We start from the raw sequence: 22,544 nt of genomic DNA, 5'->3' as shown, positions 1-22,544 counted from the left end.
AGCATGGCGAAACTCCGTCACTACAATAAATTAAGTGGGTATGGTGGTACACACCTGTAATCCCTGCTACTCAGGAGGCTGAGATGGGAGGATCACTTGCACCCAGCAGGTCGAGACTGCAGTAAGCCACAATCTTGCCACTATGTTCCAGCCTGGGTGAAGAGTAAAACCCTGTCTCCAAAAAAAAAAAAAATTTAAAAAAATATTTTAATTGTTGAGTTTAAAGAGTTTCTGTGTGTGCATTTTAAAACAGGTTCAAATTCTTTTCTGTTTTTAGATACAGAGTCTCACTCTGTTGCCCAGGCTGGAGTGCGCCCGGCCTAGAAATAAGACTTTTAAACAGGTAATGAAATTAAAATGGGGTCATTAGGGTGGATCCTAATCCAAACTCACTGGTGTCCTTATAAGAAGAGGAAATTGGCCGGGCGCGGTGGCTCAAGCCTGTAATCCCAGCACTTTGGGAGGCCGAGACGGGTGGATCACGAGGTCAGGAGATCGAGACCATCCCGGCTAACACGGTGAAACCCCGTCTCTACTAAAAAATGCAAAAAACTAACTGGGCGAGGTGGCGGGTGCCTGTAGTCCCAGCTACTCGGGAGGCTGAGGCAGGAGAATGGTGTAAACCCAGGAGGCGGAGCTTGCAGTGAGCTGAGATCTGGCCACTGCACTCCAGTCTGGGCAACAGAGCGAGACTCCGTCTCAAAAAAAAAAAAAAAAAAAAAGAAGAGGAAATTTTGGGGCTGGCCAAAGCAGGAGGATCGCTTGAGCCCAGACTGGTTAACATAGTGAGACCCCGTCTCTACAAAAAATTTTAAAATTAGCCAGACATATTGGTGCATGCCTGTAGTCCCAGCTACTCAGGAAGCTGAGGTGGGAGAATTGCTTGAACCCAGGCAGTGGAGGCTGCAGTGAGCCATGATCATGCCACTGCACTCCAGCCTGGGCGACAGAGAGAGGCTCTGTCTCTAAAAAAATAAATACAGGCCGGGCGCGGTGGCTCAAGCCTGTAATCCTAGCACTTTGGGAGGCCGAGACGGGCGGATCACGAGGTCAGGAGATCGAGACCATCCTGGCTAACACGGTGAAACCCCGTCTCTACTAAAAATACAAAAAAAAAACCTAGCCGGGCGAGGTGGCGGGCGCCTGTAGTCCAGCTACTTGGGAGGCTGAGGCAAGAGAATGGCGTAAACCCGGAAGGCGGAGCTTGCAGTGAGCTGAGATCCGGCCACTGCACTCCAGTCTGGGTGACAGAGCGAGACTCCGCCTCAAAAAAAAAAAAAAATAAATAAATAAAAAATAAAAAAAATAAATAAATACATAAAAATAAGAAGAGGACGTTTGGACATGAACACGCGCAGAAGGTAGACCACGTGAAGACACAGCACGAAGGCAGCCATCCACAAGCCAAGGAGTTAGGCCTCAGGAGGAACCAGCCTTGCCAAAGCCTTGATTTCAGACTTCCAGTCTCCAGAACCGCAAGAAAATAAATGCCTGTTGTTAAAGCCACGCAGGCTGTAGTATTTTGTTAAGGTAGCCCCAGCAAATGAATGCATGGCCACAGTGAAATTTTATCAGAATATGGCTAAAGGGCTCTTCATTCTGGATGTGTTGAGAGCCTGGGTAGGCTTTGGCCAAGGACAGCAAAGGAGATGAGACAGGCAATGATTGGGAAAACCCGGACACCCGTTTAAAATTGGCTGGCAATCTCAGTCTCTTCCTGCCAAGTCTACCCTGATGCATCCAGCCTCTCTGGACTGAGGAGACAGGGTACAAACAAAGGATTTTTTTTTTTTTTTTTTTTGAGTCAAAATCTTGCTCTGTCACCCAGGCTGGAGTGCAGTGGTGTGATGATCATGGCTCACTTCAGCCTCGACCTCCCGGGCTCAAGCCATCCTCCTGCCTCAGGCTTCTGAGCAGCTGGGACCACAGGCACGTACCACCATGCCTGCCTGATTTTTTATTACTTCTAAAGAAGGGGTGTTGGTATGTTGCTCAGGTTGGTCTCAAACTCCTGGGCTCAAATGATCCTCCCACCTCAGCCTCTCAAAGTACTAGCACTACAGACGTGAGCCACCGCACCTGTTCCCAACTGATTTTTTTTATTACTTGTAGAGAAGGTTTTGCTATGTTGCTCAGACTGGTCTCAAACTCCTGGGATCAAGCAATCCTCCCACCTCAGCCTCCCAAAGTTCTGGGATTACAAGTGCCTGCCACCATGCTCAGCTAATTTTCATATATTTAGTAGAGATGAGGTTTTGCCACATTGGCCAGGCTGGTCTCAAACTCCTGACCTCAGGTGATCCATCTGCATCGGCCTCCCAAAGTGCTGGGATTACAGGCATGAGCCACTGAGCCCAGCGAATGTAACAGCATTTCGAAGGCAGGCTTGATGGTTAGCACTGGGCTATGCTACGGCTTTCACCAACAACCAGCATAGTGTATTAGTGCCATTAATACCAGCCACTGTGACAAACCTCCAGTCTCAGTGGCTTTACATAATGAAGTTTCATCAATGACCACATCAAAGTCCAGTGTGCTGGTCCGTGAGCCCTGGTGTCTGTGGGAGCCTCTCTGAGTCCCGTCACTTCCACCTCAAAGGAAGAACAGCCCATGGGTATGTCTGGCTTCACCTTGTCTTATGTTTACATCCTCTTCTTGTTTCCCCTTCTAATCTCTTTTTTTTTTCAGAGTTTCACTGTGTTGCCCAGGCTGGAGTGCAGTGGTGCGATCCTGGATCACCGCAACCTCCGCCTCCCAGGTTCCAGCAATTCTCCTGCCTCAGCCTCCCAGGTAGCTGAGATTAGAGGCGTACATCATCATGCCCAGCTAATTTTTGTATTTTTAGTAGAGACAGGTTTCACCATGTTGGCCAGGCTGGTCTCGAACTCTCGACCTCAAGTGATCCACCCGCCTCGGCCTCCTAAAGTACTGGGATTACAGGCATGAGCCACTGCGCCTGGCCCCCCTTCTAATCTCTTTAAAGTTATGTATGTATGTATTTATTTGAGTCAGGGTTTCGCTCTGTTGCCCAGGCTGGAGTGCAGTGACATGATCATGGCTCACTGCAGCTTCAAATTCCTGGGCTCAAGTGATCCTCCCACCTTAGCCTCCTGAGTAGCTGGGACTCAGGAGTGCACCATCAAGGCTGGCTAGTTTTCGTATTTTCTTGTTACCCAGGGTGGACTCGAACTTCTGGCCTCGAGTGATCCTCCCACCTTGGCCTCCCAAAGTGCTGGGATTACAGCCATGAGCCACTGTGCTCTGCCTCTTTAAAGTTATTTTACCTTCTTTTTGTGAGCCTATATCAGCCATCTCCAGTCCTGCCTAGAATAAGTCAGGCTGATAGAAATCAATATAGTGGGCCAGGCATAGTGGCGCCTGTAATCCCAGCATTTTGGGATACTGAGGCAGGAGGATCACTTGAGGCCATGAGCTGGAGACCCGTCTGGGCAACAGAGCAAGATCCTGTCTCTAAAATTTTAAAATTAAATTTATATTTAAATTTAAGATTTAAATGTAAATTGATAAATTGGCCAGGCATGGCCAGGTATGGTGGTTCACGCTTCTAATCCCAGCACTTTGGGAAGCTGAGGTGGGTGGATCTCTTGAGGTCAGGAGTTCAAGACCAGCCTGGCCAACATGGTGAAACCCCGTCCCTACTTAAAATACAAAAATTCAGCCAGGCGTGGTGGCTCACACCTGTAATCCCAGCACTTTGGGAAGCCGAGGTGGATGGATCACGAGGTCAGGAGATCGAGACCATCCTGGTTAACACGGTGAAACCCCGTCTATACTAAAAATACAAAAAACTAGCCGGGCGAGGTGGCGGCACCTGTAGTCCCAGCTACTCGGGAGGCTGAGGCAGGAGAATGGTGTGAACCCAGGAGGCGGAACTTGCAGTGAGCCGAGATCGCGCCACTGCACTCCAGCCTGGGCGACAGAGCGAGACTCTGTCTCAAAAAAACAAAAACAAAAACAAAAATTAGCCAGGCGTGGTGGCATGTGTCTGGAATCCCAGCTCCTGGAGAGGTTGAGGCAGGAGAATTGCTTGAACTGAAAAGGCAGAGGTTACAGTGAGCTGAAATCGGGCCATTGCACTCCAGCCTGGGCAAAGAAGCAAGACTCCATCTCAAAAAAATAAAATATAAAAATAAATAAATAAATTTAAATAAATGTAGTAGACCACGCTTTGAAGTTGCCCTTCCTGTTCCTTCTACCTGCTGCTCTTCCCCTCAATAGTCATGCTAGCATTAGCTGGGTATGTGAGTGTGCGGGGGTAAGGTGGCCGGAGATTTAGCTTAAAAAGAGCTACCTTTTTGTCCTTTTACCTCCTACACAAACTTAAAAAAGAATTATTTTCAGTGTCAAAGTTGGGGATTTTGGAAGGGAAAAAAATGTTGCAAAAGCTTCTGTTTTACACCATAAACCATAGAGTGGAACTGCTTGCACCAGAACTAATTTTCTCATACAGAAGAGCAGTAAAAGTCTGAGCCATGGGCAAAGAGGGGAGACTCAAGAAGGAGGGTAGGCCAGGCACAGTGGCTCCTGCCTGGAATCCCAGCACTTTGGGAGGCCAAGGCAGGTGGATCACCTGAGGTCTGGGGTTTGAGACCAGCCTGGCCAACATGGTGAGACCCTGTCTCTAGTAAAAACAAAAAAAATTAGCTGGGCGTGGTGGTGTGTGCCTGTAGTTTCAGCTACTTGGGAGGCTGAGGCATGAGAATCGCTTGAACCCAGGAAGCAGAGATCCCGCCATTGCATTCCAGTCTGGGAGACAGAGTGAGACTCTGTCTCAAAAAAACAAAACAAAACAAAAAAGAGAGATAGGGTCTTGCTATGTTGTTCAGGCTGGTCTCAAACTTCTGGCCCCAAGCGATCCTCCAGCCTCAGCCTCCTAAAGTGCCGGGATTACAGGCATGACCCAAAGTGCCCAGCCTCACTCCTACTCCTGTGGACATCCTCCCTTGGCTTTCTTTGCCAGCTCCTCTTCTTCTGCTGGTCCCAGGAAGTTGGAGAGCCTCAGCCTCTTCTCTCGTCATATACTCTTGCTCTTCCTAAGGAATTGCATCCATTCTGAATGACCTTGCACAACTGTAACTGCAGCTTTGTGACTAAAATTTCCTTCTCCTTCCTTTACATACACGTTCCCTTGAATCTGCACCCGGAGATGGCTGCCAGGGAGGAATCCTATTAATAGATTTGTCTTTGAGTCTGGGAAATGAAGGACACGCATCAAAAGTTCCTACCATGCCCCAAGCATCTCATGTTCTCACTCTTGCACCTTCATTCATCCTGGGTTGAATTTTTTTTTTTTTTTTTTTTTGAGATGGAGTCTCACTCTATCGCCCAGGCTAGAGTGCAGTGGCGTGATCTCTGCTCACTGCAACCTCTGCCTCCAGGGTTCAAGCGATGCTCCTGCCTCGCCCTCTCGAGTAGCTGGGACTACAAGCACCCGCCACCACACCCGGCTGATGTTTTATGTTTTTAGTAGAGATGGGTTTCTCCATGTTGGCCATGGTGGTCTCGAACTCTGGACCTCAGGTGATCCACCCGCCTAGGTCTCCGAAAGTGCTGGGATTACAGGCATGAGCCACCGTGCCCGGCCCTGGGTTGAATCTTAATTTGAAGAGGTATTTTTGACACATTCCTTGCATCATTCCAGATATCACTTCTTAGTGTGTCCACTGATCGATTGCTCACCTGGCCAGCATCCATGTACCTTCCTGGTAGTGCCCACACATCCTTCAAGAATCCAGACCCTCCGCTGAGCGAGCAACTCATGTGCTTTGGGGGAAACTGATCCTCTGCAGCTTCAGCAGGAAGCCTTGTTTTACCCAAGACAAAGGGCACATTCCATTTTCCTGGTGACATCATGGTTCACGGGTGAGTCTATGACCCAAGCCAGCTTAATCACACTGAATGTCAGTACTCCTACTTGGACCTGGAGGGAGACCTCCCCACTCTCCCTTCATTGGATGTGGGTGTGGAAGCACGAAGCCCCAGCTATGGCTGGTGGCCATCCCATCATCAGGAGGAAAGCTGTCTTCAGACGAAGCCTATCTTCCAGGCAGAGTGAGGGACAAAAAGAACATTGGTTCTTGATGATGCCATTGGGCTGCTGGTTCAAGTCATTCCTGAAGCAGCATCATTTCTGGACATTCCAATGGCAGGGACCAAGATGTCTCTTTGGTTGTTTAATCTACTTTGAAGGCTGAGTGTGGTGGCTCACACCTGTAATAGCAGCACTTTGGGAGGCTGAGGCAGGTGGATCACCTGAGGTCAGGGGTTCAAGACTAGCCTGGCCAATGCGCCAAAACCCTGACTTTACTAAAAATACAAAAATTAGCTGAGTGTGGTGGCAAGTGCCTGCAGTCTCAGGTACTTGGGAGGTTGAGACAGGAGAATCACTTGAACCTAGGAAGCAGAGGTTGCAGTGAGCCGAGATCCCACCACGGCACTCCAGCCTGGGCAACAGAGCAAGACTCTGTCTCAAAAAAAAAGAAAAGAAAAGAAAAAAAAAAAGGCGCGGGGCAGCAATTACAGTAGTGAAGGCAAAGTGGAAATTTGGGTGTAAATTGTGCACCCATACATTATGCTCCAAGCCAGCTAATAGTGACAACTGTGTCCCCACCTCCTGGCCACAGGAATTTTTTGGGGGGTGATATCAAGGATGTAGATTTCCTTCTGATATAAGTTATCATTTTCTTTTCATTCATTCAGTTGATACATTTTTATTGGACATCTACAATGAGCTAGGTGCTAAAATAGTTGCTACTGATATAACAGTAAACCAACACAGACCCAGTCCTTTTTTTTTTTTTTTTTTTGAGACAGGGTCTTGCTCTGTTGCCCAGGCTGAAATGCAGTGGCACAATCATGGTTCACTGCAGTCTCAAATTCCTGGGCTCAAGCAATCCTCCTGCCTCTGCCTCCCCAAGTAGCTGACACTACAGGTGTACACCACACCTAACTCATTTAAAACTTTTTTGTAGCAGTGAGGTCTCATTAGGTTGCTCAGCCTTGTGTTAAACTCCTGGCCTCAAAGGATCCACCCTCCTCAGCCTCCCAAAGTGTTGGGATTACCGGTATGAGCCACCATGCACAGCTCAAAAATACTTTTATGTTCCTTTCCTTCTTCTTTTTTTTTTTTTGAGACAGAGTCTCGCTCTGTCTCCCAGGCTGGAGTGCAGTGGCGCGATCTCCGGCTCACTGCAAGCTCCACCTCCTGGGTTCACGCCTTTCTCCTGCCTCAGCCTCACCAGTAGCTGGGACTACAGGCACCCACCACCCTGCCTGGCTGATTTTTTTTTTTTTTTTCCAGTAGAGTCGGGGTTTCACCGTGTTAGCCAGGATGGTCTCGATCTCCTGACCTCGTGATCCGCCCGCCTCGGCCTCCCAAAGTGCTGGGATTACAGGCGTGAGCCACCACACCCGGCCATTCCTTTCTTCTTAATGTCTCCATGGCAAAATTCCTCAGGGCCAATAAATCACTGATTGTAAACAAGCATCATGCGTGTTGTGCCTTTTGCAAGCGTAGCTACGAAGTCCTGTATCCCATTTCCAAAGTATAGCATCCATCATTCCCTTGGGAGCAAGAGATCGTGGTGTAAAGCTGGTTGATCCTGTCAACTGATCTCGCAGCAGGTAAAAAACTGATACTGCAGGTCCAGTTTCAGCAGCTGACAGGAGGGTTTAGCAACACTCCAAAGAGGAATTCTTTGCTCCATGTATCACAAGCAATGCAATCCTTTTGATCACACTTGAATTAAATTTTTGGTTTTAAGCTTAAATAGTCTGTTTTCTCCTATGCTATTTATAAAAGGCAGGTGCCAAGGTTTGCGCTTGGAGGTTTTAAAGAAGAGGCAAAAAAGTCAAACACGCCTAGGTTTCAGGAACTGACCAAGTACTGGGTGGTTAAACTTTTTTTTTTTTTTTTTTTTGAAACAGGGTCTTGTTTTGTGGTCCAGGCTGGAGTGCAGTGGTGTGATCCTAACTTACTGCAGCCTTGACCTCCTGGGCTCAAACAATCCTCCCACCCCAGCCTCCCAAGTAGCATGTGCATGCCGGCACACCCGGCTAATTTTTAAATGTTTTGTACAGGCAAGGTCTCCATATGTTGCCCAGACTGTTCCTTAACTCCTGGGCTCAAGGGATCCTCCCACAAGGTCTCCTAAAGTGCTGGAATTATAGGCATGAGCCTTGGTTTTTCAATTCTGGGTCCATAAATTTATGAAGACCTTGGATACAATGTACACAGGAGAAGGCATCCTGTTGGTAAGGAGTTTCATAATAAGGAAAAGAAAAAGCATCAAGAAGCTGACATAGGTAGTAACGAGACAGGAAAAGAGAAGAGCTTTAAGGCCAGTGTTTGGAGATCAGACATTTCCCCTCAAAGGAGGACAGGCCTGGCTCAGGTCTTCAGAGGCATCAAGAATACACCCTGGCCTCAGCTGATTCAGAGACGGTCAGAGCAAAGGACACCCCACAGGGCCTTCTCAGGGCTATGTTTGGAAGCAGCTCTTGTTACCCCAAGGCTGCCTAGCATCAAACAGCGTTCCCTTTTATCCTCAAGGTTTGTGGTCAAGTACTTGTCACTGCCCCAGGGGGAAGATATTTAGGGCTGTACTAAGCAAGATGTCCTTGTCATCAGGAGGAAGGACACACGTGGAGCGGAATCTGACTGATGGGTACACATTGCGCTTTCTGCCCGCTTCTGCAACGGAAGATGCTGGAATTGTTCAGCTAGATCCCAACAGTGTGGGTGGCTGAAAGCAAACTCTGTCCACCACGCAGAAACAGTCTGAGAGCCCCCTAAGTGTGACTGCCCTGGGCCACCCGGATCCCCCTGCTGGGCTCTGAGCAGGGACATGACCGGGCTCTGTTCAGGCCGCAGGGCAGCTTAGTCCCTGTCACAGCCCCAGTGTTATCACCCCCACCAGTCCCAGGTCGGTCCTCCTGTAAGTCTCCTGGCAATATTGCTCTAAAATCCCACTTCTAGTCCAGTTCAGGGACTCACGCCTGTAATCTCAACATTTTGGGAGGCCGAGGTGGGAGGATCACTTGAGCCCAGGAGTTCGAGATCAGCTTGGGCAACATAGTGAGACACCTGTCTCTCTAAAAAAAAAAAAAACAAAAAAAAATTAGACGGGTATGGTGGCATGCACCTGTGGTCCCAGCTACTTGGGAAGCTGAGGCAGGAGGCATAGCTTGAGCCCAGGAGTTGGAGGCTGTAGTGAGCTATGATAACGCCATTGCACTCCAGCTTGGGCCACATGAGGCTGTTTCTGAATGAAGGAATACATAAGCAAATAAGAAAAAATACGATACAATACAATACAATTTCTGAATGAATGAATACAGAAGCAAATAAGAAAAAATACAATACAATACAATCACATTTCCCAGCGGTTACACGCGGCCACGGAGGTCCCCAGGCTGGCTGCGAGGGCGCCGGGGAGGTCACTGTTAGTCCAGCCCTGCAACCGGCAGAGGCCCTCGCACACTTCCGCCGGAAGTCAGCCCCGCAGGGGCGTCGCGCTGATGTCACTAGCCCGCAGGAAGTCTTGTGTCGCGCCCGGGAGGCGCCGGACCCCAGCGGCGGGCGGTAAGGCCGCCTCCGTGGGCCTGTGGGAAGCTTGGGCTGTCCCAGGACCGTCAGTCTCCTCCTCTGACCCTCCCTTACCCCTTGTGTGTGGGGCCGCCGTCCCACCGCCACCTCGCCCAAGTCCGGGGCCGCCCCGGTGTCCCCTCAGAGCCTGCTGCACTCCACGTCCCCCTACCAGGGCTCCAGCCCCCCGGGAAAGCTCCGGCCAGGTGCCTTGGATGCGGGTAGCTTCGGCAGGCCCTAATGGGGAGGGGCAGGAAGAGACCGGAGGCTACCGACTTGGCTTATTTCTTCTCAACTAGCTGTTTCTCTCAAAGTCTTTATTATTATTATATTTTGAGAAGGCTTTTCGCTCGTGTTTCCCAGGCTGGACACTGCAACCTCCGCCTCCCGGATTCAAGCAATTTTGCCTCAGCCTCCCGGGTAGCAGGGATTAGGCATGCGCCATCACGCCTGACTAATTATTTTGGTATTTAGTACAGACGGATTTCACCATGTTGGTCAGGCTGGTCTCGAACTCCTGACCTCAGGTGTTCCACCCGCCTCGCCCTCCCAAAGTGCTGGGATTACAGGCGTGAGCCACAGCACCTAGCCTGTTTTATTATTTTTAGAGATGGGGTCCAGCTTTGTGGTGGCCTAGGCTGGAGGGTAGTGGTGCGATAACAGCTCACTGCAACCTTGACCTCCTGGGCTCAAGCGATCCTTCCACCTCAGCCTCCCAAGTAGCTGGGACCACAGGTGCGTGCCACCACATCCCGCTGATTTTTAAATTTTTATGTAGAGACAGTGGTCTCACTATGTTGCCCAGGCTGGTCTCGAACTCTTAGCCTCAAGCGATCCTCCTGCCTTGGCCTCCCAAAGATTTGGGAGCCGGCCTGAGCAACTTAGTCTGGACCATTTCTCCCAAAGTCTTACCCATTTGTGCTGGGGTTGCTGAAAATCCCCTGCTTCCAAATCCTTTTCCACAACGTATTCTGCCTTTGACTGCTACTGTTGTTTTATTATGTGGGTGTCCGATTGATCTGTCCCTGCAGTCAGATCCAGGCTCCTGGAAGAACAATGTCCGGCAGCTGCCAGTCGTGCCAGGCGCACACTGCTGCCCAAGAGGAACTGCTGTTTGAATTATCTGTGAATGTTGGGAGGAGGAATGCCAGAGCTGCCAACTGAAAATTATCCAACCAAAAGAAATGTAGGCTGGACACCCTGAATCACCCCGTGAGAACTGCTGCTGTTTGTTTGCTCTCGCCTATCATGTCATGAATAGTTTCTTGTTTATCTCACTTGGAATTCCAGCCCAGAATCATATCTGCTAAGGTCAAAAGTAACCAGTTCCCGTATCTTTTTGTGTGTGTTTTTGAGACGGCCTCATGCTGTCGCCCAAGCTTGAACTCCTGTCCTCAAGCAATCCTCCCACCTCAGCCTCCTGAGTATTGGGGACCACAGGCATGCACAACCACACCTGTCTAATTTTTGTATTTTTTGTAGAGATGGGGGTCTCGCTTTGTTGCCCAGGCTGGTCATGAACTCCTGGGTTCAAGTGATCCTCCCGCCTCAGCCTTCCAAAGTGCTGGGATTACAGGCATGAGCCACTATGGCCGGTCAATTCCAGTACCTTTTTTTTTTTCTTTTCTTTTTTTTTTTTTTTAAACCACTACACTATGGAAAAGAATTCCAGCATCCCCGGGCGCAGTGGCTCACGCCTGTAATCCCAGCACTTTGGGAGGCCGAGGCAGGAGGATCACAAGGTCAGGAGATCGAGAACATCCTGGCCAACTCGGTGAAACCCCGTCTCTACTAAAAATACAAAAATTAGCCGGGCGTGGTGGCGCATGCCTGTAATCCCAGCTACTCGGGAGGCTGAGCCAGGAGAATCGCTTGAACCCGGGAGTCGGAGGTTGCAGTGAGCCAGGATCGCCACTGCACCCCAGCCTGGTGACAGAACGAGACCCCATCTCAAAAAAAAAAAAAGAATTCTAGTATCCAGTGTCTCAGTGTCTTTCTTTTTTTTTTTTTTTTTTGAGACAGAGTCTCACTCTGTCGCCCAGGCTGGAGTACAGTGGCATGATCTCAGCTCACTGCAACCTCCGCCTCCTGGGTTCAAGTGTTCAAGCGATTCTCCTGCCTCAGCCCCCTGAGTAGCTGGGATTACAGGCACGTGCCACATGCCCGGTTAATTTTTGTGTTTTTAGTATAGACGGGGGTTTCACCATGTTGGTGGCTGAAACCACCAGGCTGGTCTCAAACTCCTGACCTCATGATCCACCTGCCTTGGCCTCCCAAAGTGTTGGGATTACAGGTGTGAGCCACCACGCTCGGCCACAGTATCCAGTATTTTAACACAGGCCTGTGTGTTGACTCTGGTTCCAGAGGGTGATTCCTGAGAGCTGTGGCCAGTGTCCTGGAGGGATGCTTCTTAGGACAGGATGCCTGATTCTGGGTGCAGGGCTCCTGACTGCCTCTAGGAGATGCTTATTCTCCAGGCATTGTCAGCAGATTCTTGGGGGAAAATCCTGTACCTTTGTGAATATTTAAGGAAGTAAAAGAATGATTCATGCCTGGGGGCAAGGAAGGTGGATGCATTTTCTTTCTTAGTTTATTTTGCATTTGCAGATTGGAGATGCTTCAAAGGCAGGCCACAGTGTTAGTGTTAAGAGTGTTAGATTGAAAATTTTTATCTTGGGCCAGTACAATGGCTCACGCCTGTACTCCCAGCACTGTGGGAGGCTGAAGCAGGCGGATCACCTGAGGTCAGGAGTTCGAGACCAGCCTGGCCAACATGGTGAAACCTCGTCTCTACTAAAAATACAAAAATTAGCCAGGTATGGGGCACGTGCCTGTAATCCCCCCTCTAGGGAGGCCGAGGCAGGAGAATCGCTTGAACCCGGGAGGCGGAGGTTGCGGTGATCCAAGATTGCACCACTGCACTCCAACCTGGGTAACAAGAGCCAAACTCCGTCTCAGAAAAAAAAAAAATTTTTTTTTAAATTGAGACAGGGTCTTACTATGTTGCCCAGGCTGGTCTCGAACTCTTGCGCTCAAGCGATCCGCCCACCTCTGCCTCCCAAAGTGCTGGGATTACAGGCATGGGCCACCACACCTGGCCCAGAATTTTTATCTTGATGGAGGGAGCTCAGGACCATTTGGGAGGCCCCAGTGAGAGGCAGCAGGCCTCTGTTGTGTGTGCCTGAGGATTGGTGAATTCTGTTTTGTTTGTTGATTTTTCTGGTTTTTGCTTTGAGACGTCATTAAAGTCTAGATGAATTCTGTTTTAGTGGCCATTTGGGAGTTGATTTCTGAGAATGTATGCTATGGAAGAAATCTCAGTAGCAGATAGTCACACTCTTCCTGTTCCTTTGTAGCCCCAGGATGGACTTTCTGGTCCTCTTCTTGTTCTACCTGGCTTCGGTGGTGATGGGTCTTGTTCTTATCTGCGTCTGCTCGAAAACGCATAGCTTGAAAGGCCTGGCCAGGGGAGGAGCACAGGTAAGGATGATCCTTGGATAGCACTGGAATTTGAATACTGTGCTAGTCTAAGAGACTCACCGGTTTTGCTACAGGACAAAAAGGAGATGCCAGGCCGGGTGCAGTGGCTCACGCCTGTAATCCCAGCTACTCAGAAGGCTGAGGCAGGAGGATCCCTTGATCCAGGAGTTTGAAGTTGCAGTGAGCTATGATCACACCACTGCACTCCAGCCTGGACTACAGAGTGAAACCCTGTCTCAACAACCACAAAAAAGATGCCACTCAACGTCATTGATGGACTGATTTCACTGACGGCAGTTGTGGGACATTCCACAGCCTCTGTCTGTGTGTGTTTTTTGTTCCTGCTGAAAGTCCTCTTGCGGTGGTGCTTTGAGAGAAGAGGTTGCTGTTTTCCTCTGGATTAGATGCCTGTGATTGGGCATGGATGTGAGCAGGGTCCGCCTGGGGGACTTGATGGGTGACTCTGGGGGATGTATGAGCAGAAAGCTCAGCATTGACTGGCCCCCCTCCTTCAGGGATCAAAGTGAGCAAAACGGGGCAAGCAGCCTATGGAAAGGCATTGACTTGGGAGGGACCTGGGCCAAGCACAGTGATCTGGGTGTGGACGCTGGAACCTGGGATTGAACCCAGGCCGAGGAAGCAGTGACCTTCACATTAACATTCCGCGACCCATCCCCTCTGCTCACCTCGCTTTCCCTGAAGACCCTGACGGGTGCCTTCTTCAGAGTCAGACTAGAAATGGAACTGGCATGAAAGGAAGACCAGTAGAAAGAATTCCCCTCTTTATTCTCTGCTAAATCAATTCTTTACCCATATACGGAGACCAAACTTCCTCTCACCCAGATTGCCAGCTGTATGTGGAGTGTCTGATTTGTTTGGGAGTGGAGAAGTGAGAAGTGAAATGGAGTATTTCCCTTTCCTTTTGTTTCAGATATTTTCCTGTATAATTCCAGAATGTCTTCAGAGAGCCATGCACAGATTGCTTCACTACCTTTTCCACACGAGGTATTTCTATTTCAGAGTTTAAATATTCTCCTCTTTTCTGCTTTGATTATTAATTGTTGAGATCCTCCAGCTTCAGGAACCTCCTTGTGGTTTCCAGCATGGTGAGGGAAAGAAGGCCAGAAAGAATCACGAGTCCTGAGTTGGGAGCCTCTACTCATAGTTAATCTGCCGTTTGAGACAGAGGTTTTAACTTGTCTACTTTTTTTTTTTTTTTTTTTGAGACAGAATCTTGCTCTGTGCCCCGGGCTGTAGTGCAGTGGTGCGATCTCGGCCACTTGTCTACTTTTTAAATAGTGATATTTAAAGATTGGGAAAATTGGCCGGGCACGGTGGTTCAAGCCTGTAATCCCAGCACTTTGGGAGGCTGAGGCGGGCGGATCACGAGGTCAGGAGATAAAGACCATCCTGGCTAACATGGTGAAACCCCGTCTCTACTAAAAAAATACAAAAAAACTAGCCGGGCGATGTGGTGGGTGCCTGTAGTCCCAGTCACTCGGGAGGCTGAGGCAGGAGAATGGCGTAAACCCGGGAGGTGGAGCTTGCAGTGAGCCGAGATCGGCCACTGCACTCCAGCCTGGGCGACAGAGCGAGACTCTGTCTCAAAAAAAAAAAAAAAAGAAAAAAAAAAAAAGATTGGGAAAATACTGACATGTATTTCTATTAAATACATGCAGAATGTTTCACAGAGTTTTCTATGTAATTCTGAGGATTATCTCAAGCCCAAAGGAAGTGGTTGGCCCTTAGTTACTTTCTTTAGTATCATACAATGTCTTCAAGGAGAAGCTCCCACGAACAAGCCATGTGCCTGTTTTCTTTCAGAAACCACACCTTCATTGTCCTGCACCTGGTCTTGCAAGGGATGGTTTATACTGAGTACACCTTGGAAGTATTTGGCTACTGTCAAGAGCTGGAGTTCTCCTTGTATTACCTTCTTCTGCCCTATCTGCTGCTAGTTGTAAACCTGTTTTCTTTCACCCTGACTTGTGTAACCAATCCTGGTAAGTTGAGGCTGTTAGCATACAGCATGGTGACAGCTCCACTGTCTTACTAATAGCGCTGCAAACAAGGAGAGCTCCCCTCCCCGCCCCGCCATGAGGACTTTGTAAAAGATTTGATGTGTAGCATTTTCCTTATCTTTCAGTTTTGAGTGTTTTCTAATTTTTTTTCTTCTTCGACCCACGGGTTATTTAGAACCGCTTAAAATTTTTAGTTTATCTTTTTAATACTTTCACTTCATTTTGTCATATATAGAGCATGTGATTGGTATAGTACTGTTCCTTTTTTTGTTTTTTAAGATGGAGTCATGCTTTGTCGCCCAGGCTGGAGTGTAGTGGCGCGCTCTCGGCTTGCTGCAACCTCCGCCTCCCGGGTTCAAGCAATTCTTCTGCCTCAGACTCCCAAGTAGCTGGGACTACAGGTGTGCGCCACCTCGCCTGGCCAATTTTTGTATTTTTATATCTCAATAAAGCCGTTATTAAAAATGAATTGCGGCCGGGCGCGGTGGCTCAGGCCTGTAATCCCAGCACTTTGGGAGGCCGAGACGGGCGGATCACGAGGTCAGGAGATCGAAACCATCCTGGCTAACACGGTGAAACCCCGTCTCTACTAAAAATACAAAAAAAAATTAGCTGGGCGAGCTGGCGGGCGCCTGTAGTCCCAGCTACTCAGGAGGCTGAGGCAGGAGAATGGCGTGAACCTGGGAGGTGGAGCTTGCAGTGAGCTGAGATTCGGCCACTGCACTCCAGCCTGGGGGCAGAGCGAGACTCTGTCTCAAAAAAAAAAAAAAAAAAAAAAAATTAATTGCACAGCTGGGCGTGATGGCTCATGCCTGTAATCCCAGCCTCTTTGGGAGGCCTAGGTGGGAGGATCACCTGAGGTCGGGAGTTCCAGACCAGCCTGGCCAAAATGGTGAAACCCCATCTGTATTAACAAAGAAAAAAAACAAAAAATTAGCCAGGCGTGCGTTAGCACATCTGTAATCCCAGCTACTACTTGGGAGGCTTATGTGGGAGAATCACCTGAACCCGGGAGTCAGAGGTTGCAGTGAGCCAAGATTGTGCCACTGCACTCCATCCTGGACGACAAGCTAAGACTGTCTCCAAAAAAAAAAAAAAAAGAAATTCTTAAAATATTAAAGATAGTAGTTTCGGTTGTGTTTTATCAGGATGAGTTTTGTGACCATCCAGTCCACCATATTGCACGAAACTGACATATGTCCTTACTTTTCCCAGGCATTATAACAAAAGCAAATGAATTATTATTTCTTCATGTTTATGAATTTGATGAAGTGATGTTTCCAAAGAACGTGAGGTGCTCTACTTGTGATTTAAGGAAACCAGCTCGATCCAAGCACTGCAGTGAGTGTGGCTCTCGTGACTCCAGCGGCACCCCCAACAGCACATGTGTGGGCTTTGTCTGTGAGGGATTGTTTCCTGAATCTAAAAGTAGAGCCAGTTCACCCCCAGACGTGGTGTGGCCACTACTTGTAGAGTTAAGATAATGGTTTCTTTCAGATGAGTGAGGGTCAGGACTTGTGTTCCTATGTAGTAGACAGTCTTCATCCCCGGGCATAACAGCCCTTCCCTCGCCACGTGGGAGGACATGCTCCCCACAAGGTGTTTCCGTGGATGTTGTATTTGCAGATTTCAGTCCTGCAAAGCCTAGTCTGCTGGGGAGGGCCCAAGATTCTAAACCAGTGCTGTCTAACAAAAATAGAATGTGGCTGGATGCAGCGGCTCATGCTAGGAATTCCAGTACTTTGGGAGGCAGGCAGATCTCTTGAACCTAGGAGTTCAAGACCAGCCTGGGTACCATGGGGAAACCCCACCTCTACAAAAAATACAAAAGTTGTAGTCCTGGCTTACTCAGGAGGCTGAGGCAGGAGGATCACTTGAGCCCAGGAGATTGAGGCTTCAGTAAGCTATGGTTAAACCACCACACTCCAGCCTCAGCAACACAGCAAGACCCTGTCTCAAAAAAAAAAAAAAAAGCCATAAATAGAAACAGTTTTTTAAAATGTTTTCCAAAATGTAACTGTGCTTGGAGACAGTTTTAATCAGGATGTTATTTAACCTAACATATGTAAAATATCATTTTAACATGTAATCAATGTAAAAAATTCTTCATGAAGTAGTTTATATTCTCTTTTTCATACTAAGACTTTGAAATTTGGTGTATATTTTACATTTACAGCACATCTTGATTTGGACACTAAATTTTCATGTGGAAATACTTGTGTATTTAGATTTAATAAAATGTACAGTTGAAAAAGTAGACTCACAGGTGCAAGTTATATCCATACATTCTTAAAAGTTTTCCAATATCTGAATTTGGTACCAAAAAAATCATTTTCCTTTACCATCCATGTCTACGTTGACATAATGATTCATCTTAATCAGAAGAATTGACTTGACTTTAACGCAGGAACATCAGTTTTAAAACATGTCTATCCAAGTCAAGTAAATTAACACCAACTCTTCTGTTGCCTCCATATTCACACTGAATTCAAAGGAGTATTGTAGTAAAAAACAACTGTAAATCTGTCAATATTGACAAAATGTCCTTTCCATTTTTTGGTTTGGTTTTTGAGATGGGGTCTCACTCTGTTAACCCAAGCTGGAGTGCTGTGGTGCGATCATAGTTCACTCTAGCCTTGACCTCCTGTGCTCAAATGATCCTCCTGCCTAACCTCTGAGTGGCGGGGATCCCGGGTCCATGTCACCACCTCAGGTTTTTCTGTTAGCCAGATTGCAAGTGCTCAATACCCACATTTGGCTGGCAGCTCCTGTACTGGACACTGTACTTCCAAAAGCTTAGTTTGGAACTAAGCAGTGCCATTTCCCTCTGATTATACATCCAGTGGCCAGACTGAAAATCTCAGCAGGTGTGCGGTGTCCTTGTCTCATCAAGCACCATCCCAGCACATGCCCCCTCGTTTCTGTGCAGGTGTGTGTAACTGGTGTGTGCACCGTTTTGACCATCACTGTGTTTGGGTGAACAACTGCATCGGGGCCTGGAACATCAGGTACTTCCTCATCTACCTCTTGACCTTGACGGCCTCGGCTGCCACCGTCGCCATTGTGAGCACCACTTTTCTGATCCACTTGGTGGTGATGTCGGATCTATACCAGGAGACTTACGTCGATGACCTTGGACACCTCCATGTTATGGACACGGTCTTCCTTATTCAGGTAATTATGCTATAAGTTTCTGACTTCAAGTTTCAGAATTGCAAAAAGGACATTTATTTTCCCAGTAAAAGCATGAAGTTAGGTGGGGCGCGGTGGCTCACGCCTGTAATCCCAGCACTTTCGGAGGCCGAGGTGGGAGGATCGCATGAGGCCAGGAGTTCAGGACCAGCCTGGGCAACATCCAAATGTCTATCAACAGATGATTGAATAACTGGTCTCCTGTGGAGACCTTGTCTGTACAAAAAATACAAAAATGAGCCGGGGCCGGTGCAGTGGTTCATGCCTGTAATCCTACCACTTTGAGAGGCCAAGGCAAGCAGATTGCCTGAGCTCAGGAGTTTGAGACCAGCCTGGATAACATGATGAAAGCCCATCTCTACTAAAATACAAACAGTTAGCTGGGTGTGGTGGCACATGCCCATAGTTCCAGCTACTCGGGAGGCTAAGGCACAAGAATCACTTGAACCCGGGAGGGAGAGGTTGCAGTGAGCCGAGATTGCACCACTGTACCCCAGCGTGGGTGACAGAGCAAGACCCTGTCTCAGAAACTAACAAATGTGAAGTTTTTCCTTTTTCTAAAGTGATATAAAATTCACATATTGGGCCAGCCACAGTGGCTCACAGCTGTAATCCCAGCACTTTGAGAGGCCAAGGTGGGCAGATCACCTGAGGTCAGGAGTTCAAGACCAGCCTGGCCAGCATGGTGAAACCTCGTCTCTACTAAAAATGCAAAAAAGTTAGCTGGGCGTGGTGGCCGCCACCTGTAATCCCAGCTACTCAGGAGGCTGAGGCAGGAGAATCACTTGAACCCAGGAGGCGGAGGCTGCAGTGAGCTGAGATCGCGCCACTGTACTCCAGCCTGGCCAACAAGAGTGAAAGAGCGAAACTCCATCTCAAAAAAAAAAAAAATTCCCATATCATAAAATTCACCCTTTAAAGTATACCACAGTGGTATGAGTGTATTCACAGACCTGTGCAACCCTCACCACTGTCTAATTTCAGAACATTAGTTCATCCCCATTCCCTCCTGCCCTAGACCCAGGTAATCACTAATCTACTTTCTGTCTTTTGGGATAGGCCTTTTCTGGACACTTCATGTAAATGGAATCGTGCAATATATGGTCTTTTCCCCTGGCTTCTTTCTTGTGGCACAAGGTTTTCAGGGTTAATTCATGTAGCACGAATCTACTTTATTCCTTTTGTTTGTTTGGGACGGAGTCTCGCTCTTGTTGCCCAGACTAGAGTGCAATGGTGCGATCTCGGCTCACTGCAACCTCTGCCTCTTGGGTTCAAGAATTCTCCTGCCTCAGTCTCCTGAATAGCTGGGATTACAGGCATGAGCCACCACACCTGCCTAATTTTTGTATTTTTAGCAGAGAAGGGGTTTTACCATGTTGGCCAGGCTGGTCTTGAACTCCTGACCTTAAGCGATCCACCAACCTCAGCCTCCCAAAGTGCTGGGATTATAGGCATGAGCCTCCACGCCCGGCCTTACTTCATTCTTTTTTATGGCTGAATAGTATTCCATTGTTTGGATAGACTGAATTTTAATTATTTGTTCATCAGTTGATGGACATTTCGGTGTTTTCACTTTTTGGCTGTTTTTGAATAATACTGCTGTGAACATTCATGTACAAGTTTTTTTGTGTGGACATATGTTTTTATGTTTATAAAACATGTTTTATGTTTATGTTTTTATGTTTTATGTTTAAAAACATATGTTTTATGTTTATATTTCTCTTGGGTAAATTCCACCTAGAAGTGGAACTGCTGGGTCGTATAGTAACTTTTTTTTTTTTTTTTTTAAGACAGAGTCTCACTCTGTCACCTAGGCTGGAGTGCAGTGGTACCAGCACAGCTCACTATGACCTGGAACTCCTGGGCTCAAGTGTTCCCACCTTGGCCTCCCAAAGTGCTGGGATTACAGGTGTGAGCCACCATGACTGGCCCAGAATAACTCTTGATTTGAGGCCTTTATATGATAATGACAGTTAATCTTTTGTTATACTGGTTTTTTGTTTGTGGATCTTTTGGATCTTGGGAATGGGGTTTTGGGTGTTTTTGGGTTTTTTGGTATAGAAAAGTTCAGACATTCTTTCTCATCACATCTCTTTTCTTTGTAACTTCAACTAGAAAGTCTCCTCCATCAGGAGTTTTGTTAAATGTTCTCTTTCTTGTGACTTTCAAAAATATTAAACTTTCTAAATTCATTTTGCTTATTACAAAAATAACTTACAAAACTTGAAGCAGCGCAGTTCCTATGGTCATACACCATTTATGGAGTCAGTTTCGTTTTTACCCGAACAAGATCACAGTGTAATCCTTGCATCTTGTCTTTCTCAGTAGTCAATATATTAAATCTTTTCACAATCAGTACATAGAAATTGACATCATTTTTAATGGCTCCTGTTTTCCCATTGTGTGACCATCCCAGAGTTTACCCTTCCTGATGGATGGACAATTAACTTGTTTCTTGGCTGGGTGCAGTGGCTCACACCTGTAGTCCCAACAATTTGGAAGGCCAAGGCAGGAGGATCACTCAAGGCCAGGAGTTTGAAAGCAGCCTGGGCAACATAGCAAGACCCTGTTTCTATTGATTTATTTTTGTTTGTTTGAGACGGAGTCTCACTCTGTTGCCCAGGCTGGAGTGCAGTGGCACTATCTCGGCTCACTGCAAGCTCCACTTCCCGGGTTCATGCCATTCTCCTGCCTCAGCTTCCCGAGTAGCTGGGACTATAGGTGCCCACCACCACCCCTGGCTATTTTTTTGTATTTTTAGTAGCGACGGGGTTTCACCATGTTGGCCAGGATGGTCTCCATCTCTTGACCTTGTGATCCACCTGCCTTGGCCTCCCAAAGTGCTGGGATTACAGGCATGAGCCACCACACCCGGCCTTTTTATTTTTATTTTTTGAGATGGAGTCTTGCTCTGTCGCCTAGGCTGCAGTGCAGTAGCAAAATCTCAGCTCATTGCAACCTTCACTGCCTGGGTTCAAGCAATTCTTCTGCCTCAGCCTCCTGAGTAGCTGGGATTACAGGCATGCGCCACCACACCCGGCTAATTTTTGTATTTTTAGTAGAGAAGGGTTTCACCATGTTGGCCAGACTGTTGTCAAACTCCTGACCTCAAGTGATCTGCCCACCTTGGCCTCACAAAATGCTGGGATTGTAGGCGTGAGCCACTGTGCCCGGCCTCTGTTTCTATTTATTAAGAAAAAGAAAAAAACTTCGGAAGAGGGGTTGATAAAATCAATGATACAATGAATATCCTTGTACATCTATTTTTGGGGTTGTATTGTTTTAAGAAAGACATTGATCTCTTTTGTCCATGCGGATTTTATTTTGATGAATGAAGTCTACATTTATTTTATAAATAGCTAACTGGAATAGCACATTTTCCTGAGTAAACTTTCCCTTTTCCTTCAGTGTGAACACTTCCTTCATCCCACAGGAAACTTGTATGTACTGGGATTATTCCTGGGCTGCTTCTCAGTGCTGTTTATGTTCAGTTTGTCACTTTTGGACACAGGTAGGTGGACTGAGGAAGCAGCGTTGGTGGCTGTGGCAGGCCCAGGGTTGGCCGGTTTTCACTCTCTCGGATGTCACAGTCCAGCTGCCTAAATCACTGCCTTTTCTCTGCCCCTAGTACCTGTTCCTGACTTTTCCACGGATTGTCTTCATGCTGGGCTTTGTCGTGGTCCTGAGCTTCCTCCTGGGTGGCTACCTGTGCTTTGCCCTGTACCTGGCGGCCACCAACCAGACTACTAATGAGTGGTACAGAGGTGACTGGGCCTGGTGCCAGCGTTGTCCCCTTGTGGCCCGGCCTCCATCAGCAGAGCCCCAAGTGCACCGGAACATTCACTCCCACGGGCTTCGGAGCAACCTTCAAGAGATCTTTCTACCTGCCTTTCCATGTCATGGGAGGAAGAAACAAGAATGACAAGTGTGTGACTGCCTTTGAGCTGTAGTTCCCGTTTATTTATACATGTGGATCCTCGTTTTCCAAGCATGGCTTGTTTGTTTTGATTTCTACTGTGCTTATAAATCACTACCAGTGGGCAAGGGAGAGAGGGGAAAAATGGGTGTTGACTGAGGAATCCCCTTGCTTATCTTCTTTTGAAATCGGGCATCTCTGAAGTCTTGGTGTCAAGGGAATCAAGAGATGACTTCTCAGAGATTCCAGGTGACGCTGAGACATTGGTGTCTCTAAACTCTGCGCATGTGGACCGGAGGGGCTTGCAGCTGTGTCTCTGACCTGCCTG

At 47.8% G+C, this 22,544-nt stretch overlaps 1 protein-coding gene across 9 annotated transcripts; it reads left to right on the top strand.

The window, feature by feature from the left end:
* Nucleotides 1–9,524: 9,524 nt before the first annotated feature.
* ZDHHC4 (zinc finger DHHC-type palmitoyltransferase 4) lies at nt 9,525–22,291 on the top strand. Of its 9 annotated transcripts, none has more exons than XM_023197764.2 (9): nt 9,525–9,604; nt 10,639–10,793; nt 12,964–13,087; nt 14,019–14,092; nt 14,912–15,090; nt 16,324–16,449; nt 18,038–18,282; nt 21,734–21,811; nt 21,929–22,290. In XM_023197764.2, the coding sequence occupies exons 3-9, from the start codon at nt 12,971–12,973 to the stop codon at nt 22,220–22,222; spliced, it is 1,113 nt and encodes a 370-aa protein (XP_023053532.2). In that variant the 5' UTR covers nt 9,525–9,604; nt 10,639–10,793; nt 12,964–12,970; the 3' UTR covers nt 22,223–22,290. The 9 variants fall into 9 exon arrangements, with proteins under 9 accessions (XP_023053532.2, XP_031791846.1, XP_023053531.2 ...); XM_031935986.1 differs by having other exon boundaries at nt 21,709–21,811; XM_023197763.2 differs by having other exon boundaries at nt 10,639–10,819.
* The last annotated feature ends 253 nt before the right edge of the window (nt 22,292–22,544 follow it).

Source organism: Piliocolobus tephrosceles, chromosome 8 (assembly GCF_002776525.5).
Source record: "Piliocolobus tephrosceles isolate RC106 chromosome 8, ASM277652v3, whole genome shotgun sequence".
In the NCBI taxonomy this organism is placed as follows: Eukaryota; Metazoa; Chordata; class Mammalia; order Primates; family Cercopithecidae; genus Piliocolobus; species Piliocolobus tephrosceles.
This window is presented reverse-complemented; position numbering and strand designations above follow the sequence as displayed.